This window comes from Lutra lutra, chromosome X, assembly GCF_902655055.1.
Source record: "Lutra lutra chromosome X, mLutLut1.2, whole genome shotgun sequence".
Lineage (NCBI taxonomy): Eukaryota > Metazoa > Chordata > Mammalia > Carnivora > Mustelidae > Lutra > Lutra lutra.
Genome location: NC_062296.1, coordinates 71,651,823 through 71,671,887, shown reverse-complemented (window position 1 = coordinate 71,671,887; position 20,065 = coordinate 71,651,823). Strand labels below are relative to the sequence as shown.

Genomic DNA, 20,065 nt, shown 5'->3' with positions numbered 1-20,065 from the left:
GGCTATTTTAATGTTTCTCCCCCCACCCCCAACTATCAACTGTAGAAAGCCATACTTTTTGAAGAAAGGACAATTCTTGTATAAATTTAGCTCTTCGAAAAGCTTAACATATTTACTCTTATTTTTTCCCCTTTCCTAAGGACCAGTGAAAACTTTCAGACACTGGTACACTGGCTCTGGGGCATTAATGTTGTAAGAATGCAGAGCAAATAACTGAACTGTAAGGAATTCCACAAGAAGATCCATTCTTCCATTTATTCGACACATTTTTATTGAACACCCATGCAGTGGCAGAATCTATATATAAGAAAAATAGTAGTTAATAAGATAGACAATTCCCTGCCCTTATGGAGCTCACAATTCCAATGGTAGAAGACAAATTATAAATAAGTAAACAAATAAACATAATGTTTTCAGATCATGGTAAGTGTTATAAGGAAAATAATCTGGCATGATGGAGGAGGTGAAGGGAATGTTGTCAACTATATCAGACAGGATGTTGAAGGATGTATTTGCTCTACGTCCTGCCAGATGAGCAGACACTAGCAGGCAAAGATCCAGAAAGTACCAAGAAAAGGAGACCACAACTGCAAAGACTATGAAGTGGAGGATATTTTTGCAAGTCTAAAGGAGAGGAAGCCATTGTGGCAGTACATTAAAGAAGCTGTTTTTCATTATGGAAGCTAATATATGAGAGTCTAGTTCTCTCAAAATAGCTTCCCATGTAGGAAACAGTGAAGTGTACCTATTGATGATGTAAGAAACTAGAGTGTTCATGATGTTATTCTATTATTTCATGTATATCTGTAATTGGCTAAGTACAAATCATAGTACAGAATCTGAACTTTGTAGACACCCAAAGGTAGTTATAAATATTATTACTGTATTTGTTAAACAATACAGTTATTTATATTTTGCCATCCAGACATTCATAACTATTTTGGACAACTATTTGCATAGGTCTCCTGCAAACCCCCCCAGTTGCCTTATCTTAGAAATAAATCCCTATTCACTTTTATTTAACTAAATGGCTAAGAATGCCTCTAAGTTATGAATTGATCTAAACATGGTAAATTTGTACATATATGGTCTCTTAGCTTTCATTTTATCCATTTATGTTTTGTCCATGGACTACTCACCACTAAATATAGCTTTCCTCTACTTTACAGGTATTAAAACAGCCATTTAATTTTTAAAAATCACTTTTGATTAAAGCGTATGGTGTTAAATCTGAGAATGCAATCTACTTGGACTTTCAACTGGCTTTTTAGTAGACGGCTGTCTATACTTATTGAGTACTATACTCAGAAGATTAAATAAATAAAAGTAAAATTATGGAAATTTTTAAAGAAAATTATGTTCCATAAGGAAGTATCTGTGAATAAATGCATTTCTATTATTTAAAACTAAACTACAATTCAAATACCTTTTAAGATTTCAAAAGCCACTGGTTCATGAAAGAGGGCAGAAAAAATATCAGGTAACTTAGCAAACTTGAAGACATGGTAACAGTTTATTTCATGAAAATCAAACTTAGGGAAGAAAGACACTTGAATTAATTTTATTCATCTGTTCTAAGAATATGTTCCATACAATGAGAGTCTTAAGTAATCACTGAAGAATCGGAATGATTCACAGATGGTGTAAGTGATTTAATTATTTTTAACCAGTTGTTTCGGGCATGCTCAGAAGGATATTGCCAACTCCACTGCAGAAGCCATTTGAGCTCCCTTCCAGCTGGTGTTCCATATTTTGGGTGGAAGCAAATTTAGATTGCAGAAAATTACACTTTTTATTGTTATGTTGCAAATGGAGGTCAAATTGCTATGTATAAATTCTTGTACTTTTCCCCCCTTCATTGTATGAGTTATATTTATCAAATATCACATCTTTTGTATGATTGCCATGGATTTGCCAGTGTTATTTTATGTTTTGTGTTGTCTGGCACATAGGAGGCAACAGATAAATGTTTATTAAATGAATGAAATGCCAATTCAATGTATCCAAAATAAAATTTGAGTTTCTATAAAGACTCCCAATAAGCGTATGGAATTCTGATTTTGCTGCACCCTTGTAATTATTAGGAGGTTCTCATTAACAGCAAATAAAGAAGGAAAGACACTTATATAACAAAACAATGTCCCTCCACCAAAGAGATAATATCAACAAATCTCTGTTACTTTAATAATTAAAACTATACCCTGATGTTGGAATCCTTACCCTTAATTTTATGGGAACTCAGGCCAAGTTGCTTGACAAATTTTCATCCGTTTCAGTTGTTTTTTAGGATTAGAGATACTCTTCGTAAAAATCTAGTGTTGTATACTTTTGGATGCAAGATAACTGTGTTGTCGCTCAACAAAATAAATGATTTTCAAAATTATTTTCCATTAGTCCCAGAAAAGATTAATTTTGCTTAATGCCCTTATTCATAATGAGAAGTAGTAAACAGTTAAAAAATAGTTCTATCAAAAGTAATCATTTTTCAAATATTGTCATTCCAAGGAAGAGAATATTTATTTTAGTGAAACAAGTTACTCTGATGCCAAAAATAAGTTATATTTATTCTAAATTTACTGATAAAATACATAATAAAAGTGTACATGTCAATAATGCATCAGATTCAATTTTGCTATACCTAATATTTATGAAAAATACATTAATATGTTTAACATCAATAATATTTCCTGAAGATTTTGTTAAATTTCCTCTTGATAGCAAAATAAGATACAGTACATTACGATAAGAAAGGCAACTTTATTCATATATTTGACACCAAAATGACTGGAATCACTCATTATAGCTTTAATTCAAAAGGTGAACATACAAAATTATGTACCTAATATTACCATAACCTAACTATACAATAACTGTGTATATTAATATAAATAGGGAATCTAGTTTTAAAAATTTATATTACTATTTTTAATTCATTGTGCTATTTAGACCCAGTCATTTGAGGTAATATTCCTGAGGTTTCATGTTGTCCGAAACTCATTTACAAAGTGGTGAACTTATTTAAACTTACAAGAATATTAAAATGCAACTGACACCTTATATACAGTAAGGGCTTTGGACTGGAAAGATTCAGAAAAACCAAAGTAAGTCCTATGTTAATGTAGTTGCTTACTATCTTTGGCCAATTCAATTAATGTTCTTAAGCCCCAGTATCCAGTTTGGATTATTCATTTTATTTCAATCATTTATCTATTTATTTTTCCTCTCTGGACTTTAGAAATTTTATACTCCCTTTTATTGGGTTAATGGTTACTCCAAAGCTATTAACATGCACAAAACTTTTTATATGGTCTCTTTCTGAGCATTAAGAGGATCTTAGAGTCATTTTATTCATCATTCATTCAACAAATGTATCCTGTATCACTTGCTAATCATTGCTTTTGGTTCTGAGGACACAGCAGTGGGAAAAAAACAAGAAAAAATTCCTGCATTTTTGGAACTTTCACTCTATGGAGAGAGACAGGTAATAAGATGAAGAATGGAAATATTTCTAACTTTCCTGGTAGTGCATTTTATGCAGAAAAATAAGTGGGGAAAGGGTCAAGCAAGTGTGTGTGTTTCACTCAGAACACTTTCAAGTAAAGACTTGAATGCAGAGATGGAGGGGGCTGTGCAGATGTCTGGGGGAACAGTATCTAGGTGTAAGGAACACAATGTAAAGGGAGCATGCCAGATATGTTCCAGGAAGAGTGAAAAGGCCAATGGAGGTGGAGCAGAGTGAACAAGATATAAAGTATTAAGAGATAAGGCCTGAGTGATATTAAGAAGTCAGGTCATATATCCCTTGAAATTAATATAAGGATTTTGGATTGCACTTGGAAATAGATGGGAATTCACTGAGGCATTTGGAATAGTTAAAGACACACCTGATTTCTATTTTCAAGTGATGTGTCTGTCTATTGTGTTGAAAATAACTAAAGGGAAACAAAGATAGATTTTTTAGCTGAAACTGAAACAGCAGTGTTGCCACTATAGTCCAGGGGAGAAGAGTGGTCCGGCTAAAAAAAATGTAGTGGTCATGAGGTTGTACCTGACATCAAAGTTACCAGACTAGATGAAAAGAGCAAAGCGTGGAGTATAAATAGAAAGGGTAAACTGTCAGGGTGCCTGAGTGGCTCAGTCAGTTAACCATCTGCCTTTGACTCAGGTCATGATCTCAGGATCCTGGAATTGAGTCCTGCATCGGGCTCCTGGCTCAGTAGGGGATCTGCTTCTCCCTCTTGCTCTGCCCCTCTCCCTGCTTGTGTGCTCTTTTTCTCTCTCTCCCAAATAAATAAAATCTTCTTTAAAAAAAAGAGAAAATGTCCAAGGACTGAGCACTGAGACATTTTAACAGTAGAGAAAGAGGTAACACCATGAGATGCTGACAAAGAACAGCCAGAAAAGTAGGAGGTAAACAAAGTGAAGAACTCAAAACAATCTCCCACTGGTGTCTAGTGTGTCCACTTTTTTTTTTAAATAAATAAATCAGACACTTTTATACTTAGTAAATGTTTGTTTAGACTTCTCCATTTATTAAGCATTTTCTTTGCCCATCATTCTTCTTTATATCTCAAATGTTCCATCTGGGGTCATTTTCCTTCTGGTTAGAAACCAGCCATGAGATGCAAACATGCCATGAAATATTATGTGGGCTTTAAAAATGTTTATGGAACTTATTTTTATGAACAAAGAAAAGGATGATATAATGTTTAGTAAAAGTTTAGGATATAAAATTATTTTAACACAACATGAAGATATATGGATGGATAACTGAATAACTTTAAACATGGTTAATTCTAAAAAAAAAAAAAAAAAAAAAAAACAAAAACAAAACAAAAAAACAAAAACCCCTAACAACCCTGATAACTCTACAGTGAAGATCTCCTGCTAGTGAATGGACTCAATTTTTGTCTGGTAAGATCTTTATTTCAGTGTTGTTATTTTTTTTTTTAAGTTTCTGTAAGTATACAAATCTAGGTTCCTAGGTGGGTTTTCTTTCATTATTTTTGAAGACATCCTACCACCTTCTGGCTTTTACTGTTGCTTGAAAATTTGCTGTCATTTATACATGTCAATACTTTCTAGGTAATCTATGTCCTAAACTGTGTGGAAAATTTTCTTTGTTTTTGGAATTCATCAGATTTATTATGAGGCTATATGGGTGTATTTTTAAAAAAATTTTCCTGCTTGAGATTTGCTTGATTTCCAACCTGGTTATTGAGATTTCAATAATTTTGGATATTCCTAAGGAATTGTCACTTCAAATACTGAATTTTTTCCATTCTCTCCATTCTTTCCTTATATATTTGACCTTCTCACTCCCTTTCTTATCCTTTTTCTTTTCATCTTTCTATATTTTGGTCTCTGTTTATGCATTTTAGGTAATTTATTTTATCTATCTCCCAATTTTCTAATTCCCCATATCTTTTATATCTAATCTGATGCTTAACTTGTTCATTGAATTATTAATTTATTAACTTTTTCAATTTCTGGAAGTTCTAGTCAACTCTTTTCGAAACCTCATGATCATTATCTTCTTACTGCATCTTGTCCCTAATTCCTACTTTGGATGCAAACTATTACTATTTTGAAAATATTTAAAATATTTTACATTCTGTATCTCACTAATTCACTATCTTCTGTCTTTGGGAGTTGTGTTCTGCTGTTTATTTCCTTGTGTGAACTTCCATTTTAATTCTAAACACATGTTCTTGGAACTTTATCTGTGGGAATTATTTAAAGTTTAGGTTTAGAGGCACCTGGGCAGCACAGTCAGTTAAGTGTCCAACTCTTGGTTTCTGGCTCATGTAGTGATTTCAGGGTGATGAGATGGAGTCCTGCATTGGGCTCCATACTCAGCTTGGAGTCTACTTGAGATTCTCTCTTCTCCCTCTGCCCCTCCCACTCATGCTCTCTCCCTCTCTGTTGCTCTCTAAATAAATAATTTTAAAATAAATAGTAAAGTCTAGGTTTAAGCAGTGCTAAATGAGAAAAATTTGTATTTGCTTTCGTTAGGTTTATTTGACACTACCAACTGAGAGAAACTTAAGATTTTGGCTTTTGCCTTTTTAGGACACCTATCAGTGTGAACTCTGGACACCAACCCTTGTGCATACTGTCCTTTAAACCAGTGACCATAATAAAAATATTTTGGAACTCCTTCAACATTTTTGGTGGCTCATAATATCTCTTAATTCTGTGAGAAAAGAGTTACTAATTTTATCTTGAGGCTCAAATATCTAGTCAAAGTTGCATGGATAATGAGAGATGCAGGATATAGGTTTTCTTGTTCCAAGTATAGAGATCGCAACTTAATATTAGTTCATCTAACATGGGTAGAACCTTTTTTATAAATCATGGTCTTAGGGGCGCCTGGGTGGCTCAGTGGGTTAAAGCCTCTGCCTTCAGCTCAGGTCATGATCTCAGGGTCCTGGGATCGAGTCCCACATCAGGCTCTCTGCTCAGCAGGGAGCCTGCTTCCTCCTCTCTCTCTGTCTGCCTCTCTGCCTACTTGTGATCTCTGTCTGTCAAATAAATAAATAAATAAAAATATTTATAAATCATGGTCTTATCTTGATTTTGCAATGGTAATCTGATAGAAATTTGGAGATATTTTTAATTATTGTAAGAACCTTCAATTAAATGAGCCACTTGTGATGACATATCTGAGTGCTGTTCCTTTACAAGGTATTTATATATTCTGTTTTGCCATACATAATTTAATTCATCTTGGTTGGGACACCAATGTATTTCTGCATTTGCGGGTTGTCCTTAAGTTCTGGGAAATTTTTGGCTATTGCCTCTTAAATATTGTCTGTCCTGTGTTCCTTGTCTTCTCCTGCTGTGATTATATTAGTCATAAACTTCTTACACTGTTCTCTCAGTCTGTCTTTCACATTTTACTTTTTTTGTTTTTATGTGATATTCTGATCATTTTACTATAATGAGTTTCTAATTTTCTCTTCACATTTGTTTAATTAGGTGTTTAACACATACACTTAGCTTTTTGCTTCAATGACTAGTTTTGGGCTTCTATAAGCTTTACTTGAGGTATTACCATCATAAATACCTGTGTATTTTTTTGTGTGTCTGGTGGTTTTATAAATTAATGCTTATTTTATTCCTTTCTTGATTTCAACATATTTACTTTTCTATATCCAGTGCTTTTCTATTATTTTAAGTTCATGAAGTACTAATTGTCTCATGATGTTAGATGACTCTAAAACACCATGAATTCATTTCTTCCTATGGGTTGTAATATTTTGCAGTGAGCCAACATTCAATATTTGAGTGTATATAGAACTCTGAAAAGAATGACTTATTGTATGACTGTGGAAGTCGACCTCACTGATTTCACAAATATGGGACCCATTTTATGATAATTTCTCATCTTAGTAATCTAGAGGCTTATAGTTAGTATATAACAGACCTCCTACACTGTTTTAATTATCAAAGATTTTTCATCCCCAGCCAGAATCCTTGAAAGACAGAATTCGGCTTGTAGGTCGGACTGATCTATTAACCCTGCACATGTGGAGTAAAGACATTTGTGGAGTAAAAACACACATGGAGTAAAAACATTGAAGTTTCTATGTTTAAACTGGACCTTTCATTTTCTATATCTATACAGATGTTGTATAAGACCACATGTAGAAGATCTTAAAACATTCTTTTAACCACTGGATCCTCAATCCAGTTTCACTATCACATGAGATAATATGCTCATTTATGGCAAAGAGAGGGAAGGAAGGTTCCATTATATATATTTTGAGCTCAGCTATAACTTTAAAATTCTTTTAAAATTATATTTTATTCAGAATTTCATTACATTTGAAAAAGAGGGATGAGGGAATCAGTGAGTCTGTCACCTTCCTGGAAGGTGATTCTACCTGAATACTCTACTAACAAACAACCATTAAACTGATTCTGTTACATAACTAGAGAATAGAAAAAAATTACTATAGAAATTGCAGTAACTATTATGATCACAATCTAGGAAAAACAGAACCTTGACTTACTTGGTTTCTTTCTTAACTCTTGTGATATGTTACTACAAAACCGAAGTTAAGAGGAGGAAACTTATAAGCAGCTCCCTCCTAGTTCATGTTCCATAGCAACCACTATTAGTTTTTTACATTCACAACTCTGATTATTAAAGAATATTCTGTCTCTAAGAAAATTATTTATGTTCCCAAATTCTCCAAGGATCCTGCATTGGCAGCTGACAATCTTTGTTGTTATTTCAAAGCAAAGAAAAAATATCTATGTAGCAATTATGCAAAGAAGATGTTTCCCCCCTAGTTTCAAAATTAATTTGTTATTATTATGTGATAGGAAAAAATATACCAAAAAATGAGCAATGAAATATCAAAACTGGGTTCAGGCATTATTTTACATGAGGTAATGACAGTCAGCTCTGTGGTTACTTTTCTTATGAAGCAATGCTTTCTTTTAATAAAGTCTAAATTAACAAAAGCATAATGGTATAGCAATGCTTTTCCCATTTCTTTTTTTCCTGAAGAACACTAGTTCTTCACAACTACTTGAGCAGGAATCCTATCATAAAACTGAAATGAAATTTCCCCTTTTGTACTGCAACTATCCAGATGTGAAAGTCTGCAGAATTTATTTCCCTTGTAGAAATTCATAATCACATTTGCATATCAAAAGCCCTGCTAAGTTCTGGAGTAAAGAAACTTTCCTTAATTCAGTATTTCTCAAACTTCTTTCTTTATTGGTAGAGGCAAAATGGCAGAGGAAGAGCAGACTGAAATGACATCAGATCCCAGAAGTTCAGTTAGATAGGTATCAAACCATTCTGAACGCCTACAAACTCAACAGGGGATAGAAGAGGAACAGCGATTTTAGGAAGAGAAAATCGACCATTTTCTGAAAGGAGGACATGCAGAGAAGTGAATCTGAAGCAACGGGAAGATAGACCATGGGGGGAAGGGCTGGCTCTTGGCAAGTGGTGGAGCATTGGAGCACAAAATCAGAACTTTTAAAAGTCTGCTCCACCAAGGGACATCGCTCCTGTGGCTAAGCGATGTTGGAGCCCTCTCGGGGACAGTGTAGTCTCAGGTCCCCTGAGGGGTGACAGAAAGATCGGGGGTGTCTGAGTGTGGCAGAAATGCCAGGTATTGGAGCAGGGAAGCTGGCAGCAGAGACGGAGCCAAGGAGTTAGCTTTCAGCTCCGGATTAACTTAGACCATGATCCAAGGCACAGATGGACCCTTGCTCTTGGAGCAGAGACTGCACAAGTGGCAGATCCGGGAACACTCACCTTCATCCTCTGGGAGGGGCAGCACAGAGACTCCAAAGGGGGCCATGTGCCAGAGATAGAAATGCTCAGTCATAGGCGGGATAAGCACAGAGTGCAGCTGGAGACCAGGGAGGTGGGAATGATTGACCCCTTTTCTCCAAGGGTGCACTGAGGAGTGGGGCCCAAGATCTTGGCTCTTCCAGGCCAGAGATTGGGAGGCCGCCATTTTCATTCCTGTCCTCCAGTGCTCTACAGAAAGTGTTCAGGGAACAAAAGCTCCCAAGAGGGAACCAGAGCAGATTACTTAGCTCAGCCCCTGGAAAAGGGGGCACAATTCTCCCTTGGGCAAAGACATTTGAGAATCACTGCAACAAGCCCCTCCCCCAGAAGATCCGCAAGAATATCCAGCCAAGACCAAGCTCACTGATCAGAGCACAGTGGAATTCCAGAGTGAGGAGAAAGCAATGCATAGAATTCATGGCTTTTTCCCCATGATCCTTCAGTCTTGCAAAGTTAATTTTTATTTTATTTTATTTTTTTCTTATTCTATTTTTTTCAACTTTTCCTCTTTCCTTTTTTTTAAACATTTTTAAACTAGTTTATCTTAACAATATTTTCTTAAAAAAATCTTTAAATCTTCATTGTTATAGTTATATTTTATACCTTCATTGTATTTAACCTTATTTTTTTTGTATACATATAGGTTTTTATTTTCTAAAAATTTTGGGATACAATTTCTTCTAATAGATCAAAATACACCTTAATCTAGCACATGGCTTTGTTCTAGTCTCCATCCTGAGCACATTCTCTCCACTTTTTTTCTTTATCCAACCAACTTATCAATTCCTTTTTTTAGAATTTTTTAAAAATTTTCATCTTTACAGTCATATTCCATAACTTCATTGTGTTTACCCTTATTTTTGTATATATATATAAGTTTTTCTTTCTTTAAAATTTTGGGAGGTAGTTTCTTCTAAGAGACCAAAATACACCAAAAATCGAGTGGGTTGTTCTATTCACCAGCTATATATATACGTATTTTTTTTTTATTTTTACTTCTTTTACCCCCATTCTTCTCCCACCAGTTTTGGATCTCTTCTGATTTGGTTAGCATACATTTTTCTGGTGTCTTTGCCAGCCTTTTAGTATTTTATTTTCTCATTCATGTATTCTTATCTGGATAAAGTGACAAGGTGGAAAAAACTGAACATAAAAAAAAGAACAAGAGGCAATACCACCAGCAAGGGACCTAATCAATACAGACATTGGTAATATGTCATAACTAGAGTTCAGAATGATGATTCCCAAGGTGCTAGCTGGGCTCAGAAAAGTCATGAAAGTTATTAGAGAAACCCTTTCTGGAGAAATAAAATCCATTTCTGGAGAAATAAAAGAACTAAAGTCTAACCAAATTGAAATTAAAAAAAAAAACTATTAATGAGGTACAATAAAAAAAAAAAAAAAACAGAGGCTCTTACTGCCAGGATACATGAGGCAGAAGAAAGAGTTAGTGATATAGAAGACCAAATGACAGAGAATTACGAAGCTGAGCAAAGAGAGACAAACAACTACCAGATCATGAGGGGAGATTTCAAGAGATAAGTGATACCATAAAATGAAACATTATCAGAATAATTGGGATTCCAGAAGAAAAAGAAAGAGAGAGGGGGCAGAAGGTATATTGGAGTGAATTATAGTAGAGAATTTCCCTAATATGGCAAAGGGAACAAGCATCAAAATCCAGGAGGGACAGACAAGCCACTCAAAATCAGTAAAAAATAGGTCCACACCTCATCATCTAATAGTAAAACTTGCAAGTCTTAGTGACAAAGAGAAAATCCTGAAAGCAGCTTGGGACAAGAGTCTGTAATTGGACAGCCACATACAGAAAAATGAAACTGGACCATTTCCTTATACCACACATGAAAATAGACTCAAAACGAATGAAAGACCTCAATATGAGATAGGAATCCATCAAAATCCTCGAGGAGAACACAGGCAGCAACTCTTCGACCTCAGTCACAGCAACTTCTTCCTAGAAACATTGCCAAACTCAAGGGAAGCAAGGGCAAAAATGAACTATTGGGATTTCATCAAGATAAAAAAGCTTTTACACAGCAAAGGAAACAGTCAACAAAACCAAAAGAAAACTGACAGAATGGGAGAAGATATCTGCAAATGACATATCAGATAAAGGGCTAGTGTCCAAAATCTATAAAGAGCTTATCAAACTCAACACCCAAAGAACAAATAATCCAATCAAGAAATGGGCAGAAGACATGAACAGACATTTCTGCAAAGAAGACATCCAGATGGCCAACAGACACATGAAAAAGTGCTCCACATCACTCGGCATCAGGGAAATACAAATCAAAACTACAATGAGATACCACCTCACACCAGTCAGAAAGGCTAAAATTAACAAGTCAGGAAATGACAGATGCTGGCGAGGATGTGGAGAAAGGGGAACCCTCCTACACTGTTGGTGGGAATGCAAGCTGGTGCAGCCACTCTGGAAAACAGCATGGAGGTTCCTCAAAAAGTTGAAAATAGAGCTACCCTATGACCCAGCAATTGCACTCCTGGCTATTTACCCTAAGGATACAAATGTAGTGATCCGAAGGGGCACATGCACCCAAATATTTATAGCAGCAATGTCCACAATAGCCAAACTATGGAAAGAACCTAGATGTCCATCAACAGATGAATGGATAAAGAAGAAGTGGTATAGGTGTGTGTGTGTGTGTGTGTGTGTGTGTGTGTGTGTGTGTATAATGGAATACTATGCATTCATCAAAATAAATGAATTGAAATCTTGCCAATTGCAATGACGTTGGTGGAACTAGAGGATATTATGCTGAATGAAATAAGTCAATCAAAGAAAGAAAATTATCAATATGATCTCCCTGATATGAGGAATTTGAGAGGCAGAGTTGGGGATTTGGGGGGTAGGGAAGGAAAAAATGAAACAAGATGGGATCGGGAGGGAGACAAACCATAAGAGACTCTTAATCTCACAAAACATACAGGGTTGCCACGGGGAGAGGGGTGTGGAGAGGGTGGTTGGGTTATAAACATTGGGGAGGGTATGTGATATGGTGAGTGTGGTGAAGTGTGTAAGCCTGATGATTCACAGACCAGTACCCCTGGAGCAAATAATACATTATACATTAAAATAATTAATGAAAAAAAAACCCTTCTTTCTTTTGAACAACTCTCACTCTATTTCAGGAAGCACTGAATCCACATGTAGTGTCTTCCCCTTTCTACATGTGCCCTTGGACAAATACAATTAACCTCATTTATATTTTCTTTAGTATAAAATGACAATGAAAATAATAAGGTTATTAATAAGAAGGTTATTAGTGGAAACAAACAGGATATACATGAAAGTTCTTTATAGAGATGTAAGGTTCTATTCAAATTCAAACATTTTTTTTTAAAGTGGAGGAATGCTCACACTATAAAAGTTGTTTTTTCTTAAAAAATTATTCACCTAAGGGACTAATTTATTTAATACATTTCTTTAGCATTTAAAGTGAAACTACTAACAAAACTCATTTTCTGCCTACTTTTCAAGAACTTGTCTCTTTTAGAAATGTATACTTCTAATGTTGTTAACATACCTTCCTGTAATTTACTCTGATGTACTAAAAACTAACCTTTATAATAGAGTATCATAATCCTGCTCATATTCACCACCTCAGTGTTAAACTTCAGAAACTTTGTCTTGTCTCAGTATAACACTTCTGGAAGTAACTGTAATGAAATCTGCTGTACGAGAGAGTCATCTCTCTAGAGTTATTATGTTATGATGGCCCAATTGACATAAATACTTATAAGAAGTATAAAAATATTCTTAAAGTACAAAAAAAAACCTGTTAAGTATTACCAGTACAGATTATATGTCAAAGTTCTACTAAATGTTTATTGCTGATAAATGGAAGGACAGCTGAGTTACAGCACCCATGTAAAAGTCTAGGTGAAAAATATTCCGTGAAAAAGCAAAATGTACGAAGGCCCTGAAATGGAAATGGTGATGGCATGTTTAAGTATGGAGGAGACATTTTTACACCTGTATGACAGGGAAAATGGCAAAACAAGGAGACAAAGTCGGAGTAATAAGACAGGCAAGAACCAAATCATGTAAAATCTTGGGATTTCAATTGAAAGGGTAGTGAGCAACAGGGGTTTGAGAGAATCTTACTTATGCTTTAGGAGCCCCTGGCTTCACAGAAAGAATACCATGTAGGTGGGCAAAGACCAGAAGCAAGGATTAGAGACTGTTGAAGTAACCCAGATGAGAGATCATTGTGCTGTAGACTAAGGTTTCCACAATGCAGATACTGAGTGATCTGATTAAAGCTGTATTTTCTGAGTAGAACCAAAAGAAACTGAAATGAATTACAAGGATTACAGAAGAGAAAAGAACAATTATGGATGATGTCTAGGTTTTGAACTTAAGTGACAGGGTAATTTACTAATGCCCACAGAGCTGGTTTGGAGCCAAATTATGTAGAGGTGACAATCAGTTAATTCCTGACTAGGGTATGTTAACATTTCACATATCTGTTAGGCATCCAAAATAAGTTGAAGAAGTTGTCAGATATAAACATTGAATATCAGCATTATTTACTTGATCTTTGAAGGTATAGGATATGCAGGGCAAGTTGAGTTGTTGTATTTAGAAAAGGGACATTTCTTTGCCATCTTTTACTCTGATATCTGCATTATTTTTGCTCCCATTCCTGGGACAGGTCATGTATGCATACCTATTCCAAAGGGTTACTTTTTTTTTTTTTTTGCTTCTGAGAAACATATTAATTAGCAATAATTCATACTGAACACATTAGGTACAAACCTTATATTTGTTTGACCCTCTTACAATGAGCCCCTTATTTATTATATTCTTCTTTATAATTCTTATAAGAATTCTTTATAATTCTTTATAATTGAATTCTTTATAATTCTTATCTTATAATTCTAATTATATTCTTCTTTGAGTCAAAAACTTCTACATTCTCATAGCCTTCTGTTTCCCTTTGCAGCACTTGCTATAATTTTGGTGGCTGAGTACAAGACTAATAAAAAAAAAATCCTTCTTTATATATAGACTTCTAGATAGCTTTATATAGCTTGCTCCTTCTTCCTGGCTTCATTTTGCTTTTTTACACTAGCATATAGCTTATTAATTCAGCAAGAATATACAGGTAATAAATTCTCATAGTTGTGCTTATCTGAAAGTACTCGTATGTCTGAAAATATTTTGTCTTCACTTTTGAATCACAGTTTACAGGACATTTGAAAATTTGCCTAGCATATGAAGATGTTATTTCATTGTCTTCCAGTATCTGTTATTGATGAAAAGTCTTCTGTCAACTTTGTCACCCTGCAGGTATTCTGCTTTTGATCCTTAGTAGCTTTTATGATACCTTCCTCACCACTGATGTTCTGAGTTTCATTCAGACTTTGCTAGGTGTGACTTTTTATTTATTCCAGTCTAGTTGAGCTTTATTCAACTTGAGGACTCCTGTAAACTGAGATTTATTCAATTTTCTTAAATGGCAGTCATTTATATAAAATACTGTCTCTTCCCCCGGCTTTCCACTTTTTCAATCCGGAACTCTTTTCATGCATATATATGAGTTTTTTATTCCATTCTCTACGTATTCCAGTATTTTCAGCAAAGCAAAATTATCCTCAATCTCCTTCAATGAATATATTCATTACTCTTCTATGATGAATCCACTATTTAAAAAGCTGTTTGAGTTATTATTTTAATAATTGTATTTTAATCTCAAGATGTTTTATTTTTCAAACCTTCCTTTTCACCATTCAAAATGGCCTATTTTATTGTATGAATTCCACTACATCCTTTTAAAAATCTTTTTGAACATTAAAAAAAAACCCAATTACTTAAAAAAATTTAAACACTTATTTTAATGTCCTTTGCTGATTGTTCTCTTATCTCTGATTTCCTCAGATGTGCATTCTCCTTTTATTTTTTGGCATCTGTTAACATCATCCATAAAATGAATTTTTTCATATCCATTGTAATTTTAGTCTGTGAGCTTATTTTCCTTAGGAGTTCCTGGATTGTGGTGGTACTTTCCTTGTGTAATTTTTTGGCTGCATTTTCTTGAGTTCTGGGAGATTAATTTTCAAATGCTACAATTATACTTAATAAAAATTACATGTAATTTACTATTGAGAAATTTTCAAAGCCTTCAGTTTTTTTCCGTGTCTCTTTCTCTACTTGTACATAGATGAAAAGAATTTAGAAAGAGAACTCTTGACATGGTTTTGGGGAACTATGCCTTCATTGGTAGAATCACCATCTTTGTACGAAACTTCCTGCAAATGCTTTGTGACTCTGGTTACAACTACGTGTTGAAGGATGAGGGACTCTAATTTGTAATCTACACTGAACAAAATAGATCTATCCTTGTTAATAACATAAATCTATGGTACATGCCAAGCTGAATCCTCTTAACAGTCTATAAAGACATAAAATTTTAAAAATAATGTCTCTTTTCCAGTGTTATATACAGAAAGAAGAAAAAATTTTGATTAATTGAGCTCCTATAATACAGCAGGTGTTTTATAAATATTACTATATTTTGTTATCACAAAAGTCTATATTCCCCATTGTACAGATGAGGGAAATCAGGCTGAAAGATATTTATTTACCCATGAGCATACAGCTAGAAAACAGAGTAGGATTCATATTCTGGACTGTTCATCCCAGGGACTGCTCTTTTTACTAGACCACACAGGTGTTATAAAACATCCTACAGAAAAGTTCCTTATGTTCAGTTTACAATCATTGCTTGGTCTTCACTGATCACCCAGGTCTACAAGTCAACAGGAAGTATAATTAGAACTGTCTTCTATTCCTAACTAGGGCAGGGCCTTCAACTTGCTGAATACTTGGAGAAAAATTTACCTGCTTCATCCCGATCTGTTTTCCCTTTTTTGGGGTCTCTAGGATTGTCCTGAGGACCATCATTTGGAGATACTCTATTCTGCTTTCATCTGCATTCTTGTCTGGTCCAGGGCTGCCTCATGGTTCCCTCAAAGTTCCAGACCTTGTCTGAGCTTTATTATTGCCATATATAGCTCTGACATAGACATAGTCCCTGAAGTGCACACATTTAAAACTGCTTAGTCCATTTTTAAGACTTTATCTCTAAAATACAGAAAATTAATTGCTCATTTTATTTTATTTATTTTTTAAAAGATTTTATTTATTTATTTGACAGACAGAAATCACAAGTAGGCAGAGAGGCAGGCAGAGAGAGGGCGGGGGAGGCAGGCTCCCTGTTGAGCAGAGAGCCCAATGTGGGGCTCCATCCCAGGACCCTGAGATCCTGACCTGAGCAGAAGGCAGAGGCTTTAACCCACTGAGCCACCCAGGCGCCCTAATTTCTCATTTTAAACACAACTCTTAAATGTTAAGCACTTTCGAGTACTCCCTGCAGTCTGGAATTGTTACTACTAAGATATGAAAGGCTAACTGAAAATCAAGAAGTACAAATGAAGTCTAGAATTTACATCTAGAGAAGACGAGAAAGGGAAACTTGGAAGAATGAAAGATGAGACAAATAGAGAAGGGGAACGAGGGGGAGGTAAAGAATACTGAAGTTATGATGACCTGTGCTGTATCAGAGCCACTGTGGGATTATTCCAAACATAACTTTTGGTTAAGTTATTAACTTGTGGCTGGCTAATCTCTAATGGCCTCACTGTATGATAATTGGGAAAGATGACTCTAACTACGTTGGTGGACATGTGAAATCAGTTTTTCAATATATATTAGTAACCAGTAGAATAAAGATACATCTTGTATCTATCTATCTATCTGTCATTTTTTAGGCCTAATAAAAATTCAAAGCCAAATATAATTGTAATATTAAATTGATTGTTCTTCATACATACTGTTACTACTTCTGTTATCATGGATACCCCAGAGTTCATATAAAAATATATGTCAAGGGCGCCTGGGTGTCTCAGTCCTTTAAGTGACTTTGTTTGGCTCAGGTCATGATTTCAGGGTCCTGGGATCAAGCCCCCATTGGACTCCATGCTCAGTGGGATGTCTGCTTCTTCTCTCCCTCTGCCCATCCCTCTGCCCATGCTCACACACATGCTTTCTCTCTTTCTTAGATAGATGATAGATAGATAGATAGATAGATAGATAGATAAAATCTTTTAAAAAATATATATTGTCCACTCCAGGAACCTTCTGAAGTTTTGTACTCACCTTCTGAAATTTGGTTCTCTGTATTTAGTTATAAAATCAAGAAGAAACCGTTTATGGGGAAAACACATCTTAACATTTTACTACGACTTTAAAAATTTTATGCTGGTTTACATGTCCTAGGTTTATTTTACCAATCATCATTATGTTTTACAAATATGCATTGAGAGCACTTTATGTATAAGGATGTAATGACATTTTAAGTGGGTGGTTTGTGGTTTTTGATCCTGTGTCCATTTAACTATAAAATGTTAATAACTTACCTTACCCAGGTTGTAAAAAAATCTAATCCTGCATATAGGATGTGTCAAGATATGGGGGAAATTGGAATGGAGAAATTAGTTAGTAGTCAGATAAATCAAAGCAAGGGACTTCTCCTTGAATGATCTATTAAATTCAGTGAAAATATTTTACTTGAATTTTCTTTATGGTTGCCTTAATCTTTGAATTCATTTTGTATCCACAGGCACAGTCTTTCTCTTAGTGTAAGCTGCAGTGATTTATGATATATTATGTTCATAACATCTAATAGAAAGTATAATAGGCTGAAATGTGCAATCAGCTGGAATAGGACTTCAAATGTAATATAGTCTCAATATATTATATTACTTCTTCCAACTTCTCAGAATATTCAGCTGTTATTAAATCTTAGGGTCATGAATTTCATCAAAAACAGTGTATTCATGGATTTTTCTAATGTTTTGTAAAAAGAAGTAACAAAAATATGTTGTATAGTTTCTCTTGGTTAATAAGCAGCATAACAAAATTATATGCTTATAAAATAAAGTTATGGTATCTAAGGCATATTTTAAAGTACCCCATATTAAATGGAATCAACAATATCACATAAGAAATTCCACAAAGTCCCATCTGAAGGTTGAAACAAATGAAACTGTCATTTACATAGATCAAAAATGATTGAGTATCTGTTGGTTTCATATAATTCAACATAACATATTAAGAAATCCTTATTTTCCAGCCTTAATGTATTTGTTTTGTGAGAAGCACTATTTTTGCATAATTACATAGCAGTAACCATTCCTCTTCACTTTATGATATCTCGGAATAGGAACAAAAAATGTATTTGTTAGAAAAAATCCTATGGTTTATACCCTATTACAAATAAAGAGCTAGGAAGAACAAATTTATGATTATGGATTGCCTTTTTAAGGAGAAAATCACCAAATATCCATCCAGTTGTTTGAAAGAACAGTTGTTCCTTTTCCCTTCAGCTTGTAATATTTCATTGGTCACAATATTTGATATTTTTCAATCTGCTATCAGTCATAAACCATCTTACTAGGCATCCACTTCTAAAAAGCCTTTTAACCCATTAAGTAGCCAAGCCAGATACGAGGACTAAACTACTATTGTAAGTCAATAAGATGAGGTTCTTATTCAAGGAGATATAAGAAGATGTCTCACAAAAGATTTATTATTTACCATGTATACATTTAAAAAGTAAAATTAGCATGGGATGGTCTCAGGAAAGCAATATGTATTTTTGGATTTGACACTGAAATAATGTAAATGTATGATCAATTGACAAATTCACATTGCCAATGTTATGAAAAAAATGATGTGGCAAAACAAATTAAGATGCAGTTTTCATTTCTGATAAAGGGCCTGTTCCCTATGTGCTGTTAATTTACCGTGCTTTTAATCTGAAAAACTAAGCACTAGTGTTGCAGAAGCCCAAAGTGAGGGGAAACTGCTCACTTTCAGAATGCATATTAGAAGTCTGAAATTGCACCCAAATTTTGTTTTATTTTTTTTGTTTTTGTTTTTGGGGTTTTGTTTTGTTTTGTTTTGTTTTTCCATTTGTTAGTAGGCCTCTCTTATTAGGTAGTAGTTGCAAACACATACATGGGTTTGCCAATAACAACTCACAATTTGTGCAAAGTTGAGTCTTCGAAACTGAGCAAATTTGCTCTCAATTTCCCGCCAGCGCTTGCTGAGCTGAATCTGAGTTGGCTCCACTGCCATTGCGGCCCCATCCTCAGACAAGCCCTCAGCTTGCCTACGCACTGCGTTCAGCTCCTCTTTCTTCTTCTGCAATTCACGATCAATTTCCTATTGAGCAAAATCAATACAGGGCCCAGGGCAGTTAGCTAACCACATCAACCAACCCGCAAGCAGCACATACTTCTCTCAGAAATTTCAAAGGCTGTTGTCATTTTATTGTCATGTTCCGTAATTTACAAATATGGAAGCCATCACGGTCATCTTCACCAAGAATCAAAATGCTATTTTCAGTTATCTTTCAAATGCTCAGTTTTAGATATTCTAATTAAGAAAATATTTAAATTCATCTAACATTTTTCTTTCTTCTCAATTCCTCTGGTGTCTCGGGGGCTGACCCAAATTGGACTCACTACTCATTATTTCTTAGGGACCATCCACAGAGAATATAATTTAGAGGACAAGTGGTTATTTATTTTCATTTTAAAGTTTTGAGGAACTCAACAGAGAATGAAGCAAAATAAAAAGTGTAAAATAATAACAGAAAAAAAATCTCTGGACAATATGCAAATCAATCTATA

General features: G+C 34.6%; 1 protein-coding gene across 1 annotated transcript in view; it reads right to left on the bottom strand.

The window, feature by feature from the left end:
• The window catches only part of DMD (dystrophin), a 2,124,834-nt gene that overhangs the window by 1,214,675 nt on the left and 890,094 nt on the right, over positions 1-20,065 (bottom strand). The window contains 1 exon segment of the mRNA XM_047715765.1: positions 19,413-19,595. Coding sequence (XP_047571721.1) covers positions 19,413-19,595 — 183 coding nt within the window.